Source organism: Hyla sarda, chromosome 6 (genome assembly GCF_029499605.1).
Source record: "Hyla sarda isolate aHylSar1 chromosome 6, aHylSar1.hap1, whole genome shotgun sequence".
NCBI lineage: Eukaryota > Metazoa > Chordata > Amphibia > Anura > Hylidae > Hyla > Hyla sarda.
In genome coordinates, this window is record NC_079194.1 from 25,097,942 (window position 1) to 25,107,941 (window position 10,000).

Genomic DNA, 10,000 nt, shown 5'->3' on the forward strand with positions numbered 1-10,000 from the left:
AGAGGTATTCTCCGCTACCAGTCGTGATGTCCACTGCTATAAATGCCGGTAATAACGGACGTATCACAAGATCATCACGCAGAGGGATCAGTAGATCTGTAACATTCCTCACCGTTCTCATTCGTCTTCAGCAGCTCTTTGCTTTCTTCTAACTTCTTTTCGATCTGCTGAAGTTGTTCCTGCAATTTTTCTGCCTAAAATGTACAATAGCAAAACCTTAGGACAATTTACTAGTAGTGAATATGTGTATTACGTATTGTGTCTTAGTCCTGATTGAGCAGTTGCTCAGTACTACAATTCCCAGAATACATTACTTTCTCTTAGCATTCAATCATAATCCTCCCACAGCATTGCTACCAGTTCCCTGTCCTGAGCTGCTGCAGAACATCTCATTTCACAGCGGTCTATTCCACAATTGGCGAGGTTGCAGCACCTGCTATTCATTCCCTTTCTGCTCCTCAGCCTGTGGCAGCATGGTATAAATACTCCTCATTCTCGATAAAATGTCTCAAACATAGAAAAATAGAATGTGGCACCAGATAAGATCCATTTGGCCCACCAGTCTGCCCAATATCCTGAATACTATGAATAGTCCCTGTCACTATCTTATTTGAAGAATAGCCTTATGCCTATCTCTATCTTATATGAAGGATAGCCTTATACCTATCTCTATCTTATATGAAGGATAGCCTTATGCCTATCTCTATCTTATATGAAGGATAGCCTTATGCCTATATCTATATCTATCTTATATGAAGAATAGCCTTATGTCTATCCCTATCTTATATGAAGGATAGCCTTATACCTATCCCTATCTTATATGAAGAATAGCCTTTTACCTATCTTATATGAAGAATAGCCGTATGCCTATATCTATCTTATATGAAGGATAGCCTTATACCTATCCCTATCTTATATGAAGAATAGCCTTATACCTATCTATCTTATATGAAGAATAGCCGTATATCTATATCTATCTTATATGAAGGATAGCCTTATGCCTATCTTATATGAAGGTTAGCCTTATACCTACCTATCCCTATCTTATATGAAGAATAGCCTTATGCCTATATCTATATCTATCTTATATGAAGAATAGCCTTGTGCCTATCTCTATCTTATATGAAGGATAAGGAGATTTTTATGCTTACCGTATAATCTCTCTCTCGAAGGATCGATTGGGGGACACAGACCATTGGTATATGCTGCTGTCTCTAGGAGGCTTGACACTATGGCAACAAGAAAAGTCGGCTCCTCCCAGCAGGGTATACCCGCCCACAGGCACCTGAGGTAATCAGTTTTAGTCCCAGAGCAATAGGAGAAGACCGACAGGTCCAGAGAAAAACCACAGACTGTCTGAGCAACCAGAAGAAAAGGTAACTGAACACATCCTCGGACAGATGACTGAAATAGGAACACCAGAACAGGGTGGGAGCTGTGTCCCCCAATGGATCCTTCGAGAAAGAGATTTTACTGTAAGCATAAAAATCTCCTTTTCTCTATCGGCTCCATTGGGGGACACAGACCATGGGACGTACCAAAGCCGTCCCTTGGGTGGGTAAGGAATCAGACAGGTGGACGGTTGGACCATCACCGCCTGCAACGTCTTACGGCCCAGAGTAGCATCAGCTGATGCGAGGGCATGAATCTGGTAGCACCTTGACAAAGTGTGCAAAGACGACCACGTGGACGCCTCACAGAACTGCAACAACCAGGAAAGGAGAATTGCAGGAGAGAGCTGCCAGCTCTGACACCCTCCTAACAGAGGGAAGAGCAATAAGGAACGCCACCTTCCGGGGAAGGAGGCGAAGAGAAATGTCCCTGAGAGGTTAAAAAGGGGGGCATCTAAGACCCAGCACAAGTCCCAAGGGAAAAAAGGAGACTGATAAGGTTCGGACATGATAATTGAACACCAGAGAATGTTGGAAAAGAATGGAAACGGCCGAATCTGAAGCCAACCACGACCGAAGAAAAAGGCTGAGTGTCACACTAACAGAAATAAGACCGCCAGGTATGGTGGTAAATCTTTGCAGGGGAAGGCTTGTGAGCCCTCAGCATGGTGCGAACCACTTGGGAAGAGAAACAGCAGGTCCTCAGAACCGCTGTCTCAACCGCCACGCCGTCAAAAGCAGAGACAGTAACTAGAGGTGGCCCAGGAGACCTCATACAAGAGGTCTGGACGATAGGGCAGGCGCAGCGGTAAGTCGTTCAGGAGCCTGACCAAGACGACGTACCACGCCCACCGGGGCCAGTCTGGGCCACGAGACTGGCGGGAACGCCCTCTGCTGTGAGATTCCTCAGGACCCCAAAAAGGAGAGGAAGGGGAGGAAACAGATAAGGAAGGGCAAGGCCCGACCAATAGAAGGGAACGGTTTGGCTGTGGCAGAACGTGCAGAGGTCCACGCCTGGAGCGCCCCAGAGGTTGTAGGTCACTGCAAACATCTCCGTATGTAGGGACCACTTGCCTTAGATGGCTGAGGACCGTCTGAGAAAGACCACATCCCAGAAACGTCCGGAATGAAGATCGCTGAGATGCCGGAACCTGAGTTCCGCCCCGAAGGGAATTTCCCAAGAAGCAAGCCAAGAAAGAATTGCCCTAGGCCCAAACATGTTGAAGGGGAAAAAGGGCTTCTCGGGGGACCAAGGCCCTGAAAACGATCTTGTCGTCGAGAGACAATGGAGACCTGTCCCACCAGAAGAGAATCACCAGTCGAAGAGGTCGGTGATGAAGCTGGGCAACTGGCACGGCCTCCATGGCCGCCACTAACCGATCCAGGACATCCATGCAAAAGCGAATGGAAACTGGAGCAGGGTGCCGAAGTCATCGGACTCTTGATAAGAGAGTCAGCCGACTGGTCGGCGGAAATGAAAGCAGGTAGAGGCCGCGTCGAACTGGAGCCCCAGGAGAGCAGTTGGACTTGTCCCGATTGAACACCCAACCGAAGTGAGACAAGGTTTGGAGGTTGAGACAGACTCAAGGATCTGGGCCCTGGCTGGAGCTCTGATCAGGAGGTCGTTCAAGTAAGGAATCACGGAAACAACTGTTGTCCGTAAAAGGGGCTATCACAGGCGCCAGGACTTTGTGAAAGGTCCGCGGAGAAGTGGTCAGACCGAAATGGAGAGCCACAATAGGAAATGACCGTCCGAAACTGCAAAGCGGAGCTACCGCTGATGACCGGGAAACAATGAGATGTGGAGGCAGGCATCCTTGATGTCCACCGAGGAACGAAAACTCCCCGTGAACCATGGACGCCAGCACCGAACGGAGAGACACCATTCGGGATGGAAGGCAGAAGATGCTGGCTGAGATACTCGAGAACCAAGAGTGGGGGGAACAGAAACGCCTTTCTTGGGGACTACAAAGAGGTTGGAATAAACCTCGAAAACATTCCCCTGAAGGAACCGGGACAATTATTCCCTGGATAAAAAAAGGACCTGGGGCCCGCCCGAACTGCTTTCGCTAGAGAGGGGAACCGGAGGGTCCAGGAAACAAAAAGGCAATCCCAAGGAAGGGAAGCAAATTCGATCCTGTATCCGTTGACTACCACATCCCTGACCTAGGAGTCCTGAATGTGCGTAGTCCAGACGTCCCAGAAGAGTAAGAGGCTACCAACCACACGAGAAAGGTCGGCGGGTGGGGGCGACCCTTCAGACCGAGGAAGGCCTACGGATGGGGCCGCAAAACGGACAGAAAGGATAGCCAACCTCCGGAAGGAGGGAGCCCTCTTCCCGTGAAAGCGCCTGGCTGGACCCTTTGTTGTTACCCCTTGATAGTACCAAGGGTCCGCAGAACCAGAAGGAGGACTTACGACGGAAAGCGGTTCTGTGAGCCTTATCCAGAGGTAATAAAGAACTCTTCTCCGCCCGTCGCCTCACTTCCTGAAGGCGGCGTCCACATTCAGGCTTTAAGCCATATGGAGGGACGGTGGCTACCAGGTAGCTTGTGGCAAAGGCAGCACAGTGGCTGCGCATGGAAGCAGAACACAAAAAATCTCCAGCTGCGGAGCAACGGAGAGCTAGATTAAACAAATCCTCTAGAGGGATCTTGAAGACTACCCTGGTGACATTGGGAGACCATACTGAAAGGGCCTTTGACACCCAGGCTGCAGCAAAAGCAGGAAAACCTGCTGCCTCAAAGGCAAGGTTTGCCAAAGTCTTCACCTACATGTCCGCTGGATCCTTAACCTCCTGAGCGGTATTCCCGAGAGTGACTCGGGGTTAATTTTCCCTGCCAGGATCGGTAACCCCGAGTCACGCTCGGGGTAGAATTGCAGAGTTCCCGGCCGGGCTGCACGATATATCGCAAAAGCAATGCGATGTAGCGAAGCGGCCCCCTGGGAAAACATGCGATTATCTGCTCTGGTCGGCTCCCGTTGCGGGGGTCGGCCAGAGCAGGTAAAGAAAAATACTAAAAGTCAGTGTTTCCCTACCAGGAGGCCTCCAGCTGTTGCAAAACTACAACTCTCAGCATGCCCGAACAGCCAAAGGCTGTCCGGGCATGCTGGGAGTAGTAGTTTCACAACAGCTGGAGGCCCCCTGGTAGAAAAACACTGAGCTAAGTGTAAAAGGAAGAAGTAGTAAAATAAAAAAACTTTTTGCTCACCTAATCCTGGTCCCTGCAGATGTCGTTCCCCTCCGTGCGGTCCGGGGTGTCCTCTATTCACTATTCATCTTCTAGGACCTTTCACTTTTCAGCCAATCACAGGCCGCAGTGGTGTAAAGCCTGTGATTGGCTGAAGGGGAAAGGGCTTGTTCTGCAGGAAATACACTAGATTTGAAATCTGCCGGCAAACCCAGTGTATTCTGCTGCAGGACAAGAATGTGACACAGGGGGGGGGGGGGAATGTGACAGAGGGGGGGGGGAATGTGACAGAGGGGGGGGGAATGTGACAGAGGGGGGGGGAATGTGACGGGGGGGGGGATGTGACAAGGGGGGGGAATGTGACAAGGGGGGGGGAATGTGACAAGGGGGGGGGGAATGTGACAAGGGGGGGGGGAATGTGACAAGGGGGGGGGAATGTGACAAGGGGGGGGGGGAATGTGACAAGGGGGGGGGGAATGTGACAAGGGGGGGGGAATGTGACAAGGGGGGGGGGAATGTGACAAGGGGGGGGGGGAATGTGACAAGGGGGGGGAATGTGACAAGGGGGGGGAATGTGACAAGGGGGGGGAATGTGACAAGGGGGGGGAATGTGACAAGGGGGGGGAATGTGACAAGGGGGGGGAATGTGACAAGGGGGGGGAATGTGACAAGGGGGGGGATGTGACAAGGGGGGGGATGTGACAAGGGGGGGGATGTGACAAGGGGGGGGATGTGACAAGGGGGGGGATGTGACAAGGGGGGGGATGTGACAAGGGGGGGGATGTGACAAGGGGGGGGATGTGACAAGGGGGGGGATGTGACAAGGGGGGGGATGTGACAAGGGGGGGGATGTGACAAGGGGGGGGATGTGACAAGGGGGGGGATGTGACAAGGGGGGGGATGTGACAAGGGGGGGATGTGACAAGGGGGGGGATGTGACAAGGGGGGGGATGTGACAAGGGGGGGATGTGACAAGGGGGGGGGAGTGACAAGGGGGGGGATGTGACAAGGGGGGGGATGTGACAAGGGGGGGATGTGACAAGGGGGGAATGTGACAAGGGGGGGGAATGTGACAAGGGGGGGGAATGTGACAAGGGGGGGGAATGTGACAAGGGGGGGGAATGTGACAAGGGGGGGGAATGTGACAAGGGGGGGGAATGTGACAAGGGGGGGGGATGTGACAAGGGGGGGGAATGTGACAAGGGGGGGATGTGACAAGGGGGGGATGTGACAAGGGGGGGATGTGACAAGGGGGGGAATGTGACAGGGGGGAATGTGACATGGGGAATGTGACAAGGGGGGGAATGTGACAAGGGGGGGAATGTGACATGAAGGGGGGATGTGACAAGGGGGGGGGAAATGTAACATGAAGGGGGAGAATGTGACAAGGGGAAGAATGTGACAAGGGGAAGAATGTGACAAGGAGAGGGGAGAATGTGATGGGGGATGTGACAAGGAGGGGGAATGTGACGGGGGAGATGTAAAATGGGCGGGGGGGGGGGGGGGGGGGAGAGGTGAAATTCAGTTAAAAAAATTGTACCGCTTTTGGTACAAATTTCCAGACAGAATCATACCGCCAGGGAGGTTAAAGGCAGCCGCATCAGCCAACAGCCGGGTAGGCGCCTTAGAGAGGCGGGAGACTGGTAGATACACAGTTGGAGAGGAGGTCCACCGAGCAATGAGGTCCATGGCAAAGGTGTACCGCGCTTGAACCTTCTTAGAAGGGTGACTCCAGGCGGATACCAGCAGGGCGTATAATTCAGCGTGAGAGCTGAAAGTCTTAGGTGCCGATTGGGCACGAAGTAAGGAGGCTTCTGGAGCCACGTCCGAAGTTCCTGGGTCCTCTAGATGGAAGGTGTCTCTTATGGCCGAAACCAATGAGTGCACCAGGACAGATGTATCCAATCGGAAACTCCATCCACAAGTTCTCCTGGTGAATGGGAACGGGGTGAGTCAGATGAAACACCTTTATGACGCTTCAGAGAGCGGTTAGAATAGGGGGAGAGCGGGTCACTCTGGAGGGCCGGCGTAGGGTGGACCTCTCCAAGGCTGTCACCACAGAATGGGAGACCTGAGCCAAGTCGATACAGACTGGGAGAGTGGTAAAAATAGCAGGGGAAGCAGTGGTGCAGGCGGAACAAGTGGGTTTAGCAGAACCAAGTATGATCGAGTTGCTAACCCCTGCAAGAACAATAGGTGACCAGGCCCGTGGTATCTGTCCAGAAGGAGGGACAGTTCCGGGCTAGGACGCATCCATTCTTACATATTTATTTAAATATAATTTTATTTTATTTTTAATGAAGACTGCTCACTCAGTGTATGTGTCCCCAATAAGGTAGAAGCTGTGAGGAGCGCTGCACGGCTGAGGGGAGAGAGTGAGGGAGAAAAAAGCATAGCCAATGAGAAGAGAGAGAGACCGGCCTAGCCAAAGGGCGCCACTCATCTGCCCTCAGCACGCGCTTAGCGCTAATTGGCAGAGAAAGGGACTGGCCACATACAGAGAAGGAGAGAGAGAAGGATTCCCGCGGCTGTGAGTGGGCGGGGCTAAAACCAGACAAGGGCCCGCGGCCAGAGAAGGCAAATGGCCGGGCTCTAATGGCGTCCTCGCTCCCATAAAGAAAAAACCGCCGGCAGCACGCCGCTGCCGACAGGAGAGCAGGGCTGTGTTCCGGCGCAGTGAGCGATATGGCCGGAGATAGGGGCCGCGCTCACTGAGAGCGCAGGAGGAGTCGGCAGTGTTCCACTGCCGAAATGAAAGTAACTGCCCAAGTAGTATCGGCATCTGAATGAATAGACGCCGAAGAAAAGGAAAGACCTGCACAGTCCTACACCACTGATTTTAAGCCCCCATTGCCTGAAAGGGTTCCCCACAATTCAGGAGATAACAATAAAGAGGAGTGGGCTGAAGTAGGGGGTCTCCAGAGGATGAAGAATCCTAGGACCTGCAAGAAAAGGGGGAAATATACTCACCTTCAGTCAGAAGAACTTACCTAATGAAGTCTTCAGTCAGCATTTTGTCTTCAGTCAGCATTTTGTCACCTGCATCATGCCGGGCTTGAAAAGCGAGACGAGCAGGGAAAGATGGGGGACCCGGACCCATGAGGTACAACCCCAGGTGCTGACCGTTGGCGAGAGGGGATTGACAGAACATCCAAAATGCCTGCCACCTCTCGCAATGGGGAAACAGTGAACGCTATGTTCCCGAGTCCCCACCTGAAAACAGGAAAGAAAAAAGGAATTTAAAAAATCTAGCACATTCCCTAACTAGGAAAATAAAAAAATATGAGAACTGGTCTGGAGAGAACTCCAAACCGTGTCTACCTCTTTAGACACTAAGCTAAAACTGATTACCTCAGGTGCCTGTGGGCGGGTATACCCTGCTGGGAGGAGCAGACTTTTCTTGTTGCCATAGTGTTGAGCCTCCTAGTGACAGCAGCATACACCCATGGTCTGTGTCCCCCAATAGAGCCGATAGAGAAAGCCTTATGCCTATCTCTATCTTATATGAAGGATAGCCTTATCCCTATCTTATATGAAGGATAGCCTTATCCCTATCCCATGCACACTGTATTGGCAGCTACCACTTCTACAGGAATGATGCTATTCCATGCATCCAGAAAGGATACATTATATATTTTATGTATGTACATGATCTCATTTCTCAGCAGACCACAGTCAGTGAGGTTGCAGCACCTGCCGTATTAGAAACAGAACGGTCAGCAGATAAAAACCATTCGGCCCATCTAGTCTGCCCAATATTGTGAATACTATCAATAGATAGGTGGTGAGTTGCTTTACCCAGACATGACAGAGCTGAGTACTCACCCACTAACACACATAAGGATTTCCAATCCAGTATGGCACATTTTTGTCTGCTTAAACCAGTAAGGAACAAACCAGTTTTATACTTAAAAGGGGTATTCTGGCCTGCACCAATGGTCTCCTATACACTAGATCAGTGTTTCTCAACCAGGGTGTGCCCTTAGCTATTACAGAACTTCAACTCCCAACATGCCTGGGCAGCCAAAGGCTGTGCCGGCATGCTGGGAGCTGCAGTTTTGCAGTTCCCGAGACAAGCAGAGATGTCAGCAGAGAGCACTGTTGCCAGACAGAAAACAACTCAACTTCAGCAGCTGATAATTATTGGAAGGATTAAGATTTTTTTTAAAGAAGTCATTTACAAATCTGTTTAACTTCCTGGAGGAAGCTGATCTTAAAAAAAAAAAAAAATAATAATAATAATAATAAAATAATATTAATAAAAAATAAATAAATAAATAAATAAATAAAAGTTTTCCCCTGGAATACCCCTTTAAAATGTAAATCCAAAGCTGCTCTCCAGTTCATCAGAACATGCTGGGCTTCAGACGCTTGCCTCCACACTTATCCTCAAGGGTCAGTGGTGTCTCTCCACACAGGCGGGAGAGCATCTTTGGGCTTAGTGCCCATCCACACCAAGTGTCAAATATTCTGGACGTAAGCCCAGTCTGCAGCGGTCACCACTGAGATCCATCAGCACTAGGACCTTGCAGCCATGCGCAGTCACCAATTCAGTCTGCAGCAGAATCCTATTAAAGACTATGAGACTCAGCATCAGAGCAGAGAAATTCTGCAGTGTGAACAGGCGCAAACACTCATCAGTGTCCGTAGTAGAGAGCGGCCCATGTCTACTGACCTCTTCCTCTTTTAACCGCAGATTCTGCTGAGTTTCTTGCATTTTTCTTTGCCCTTCTTGAGCCATCTTCTCCTTCTCGGTGAGAAGTTTCTCCTGCTGCACGGTCACCGCGTTCTTCAGCTTCAGTTTCCCCATTAATGTCCTCAGGTCTCCTTGAAGTTTCTTTATTATATCATTCGCCTTTAAGATAAAAGGGAAAAAGGAAGGATGTTAGAGAATGGAGGAAGGGGCCATTCACACTAAGGCAGTTTCCCCAACGAGGGTGCCTCCAGCTGTTGCAAAACTACAACTCCCAGCATGCCCGGACAGCCAAAGGCTGTCCGGGCATGCTGGGAGTTGTAGTTTTGCAACAGCTGGAGGCAGCCGGGCAACAGCTGGAGGCAGCCGGGCAACAGCTGGAGGCAGCCGGGCAACAGCTGGAGGCAGCCGGGCAACAGCTGGAGGCAGCCGGGCGTCACTGAAATCCATCGGCACTAGGATCGTGTAATATGCACAGTCAACCATCGCGTGCAGAACTCCTCCAAAATAATAAACATTTATTCTTTCGGCATTGCCCAGAATTTAAACTTCCGCAGTGGAAATTCTGCAGTGAGCATGGTGCGGCAGAATCCCATTGAGGACAATGAGAGGCAGCTCCTTGAAGTTTTTTTTTTTAGCCTTTAGGACTTAAAGGGGTATGCCATTTTTTTATTTTAATTTTTTTTTATTTTATATATTTTTTTTGTATTTACTACTATGCTACA

At 50.6% G+C, this 10,000-nt stretch overlaps 1 protein-coding gene across 1 annotated transcript in view; it reads right to left on the minus strand.

Annotated features, from left to right (window-relative positions):
- Window positions 1-10,000, minus strand: part of LOC130277414 (spindle assembly abnormal protein 6 homolog) — a 24,221-nt gene that overhangs the window by 4,448 nt on the left and 9,773 nt on the right. Inside the window, exons 8-9 of the mRNA XM_056528085.1 lie at window positions 9,258-9,437; window positions 113-194 (exon numbers count right to left, since the gene is read on the minus strand). Coding sequence (XP_056384060.1) covers window positions 113-194; window positions 9,258-9,437 — 262 coding nt within the window. The remainder of the gene's footprint in view (window positions 1-112; window positions 195-9,257; window positions 9,438-10,000) is intronic.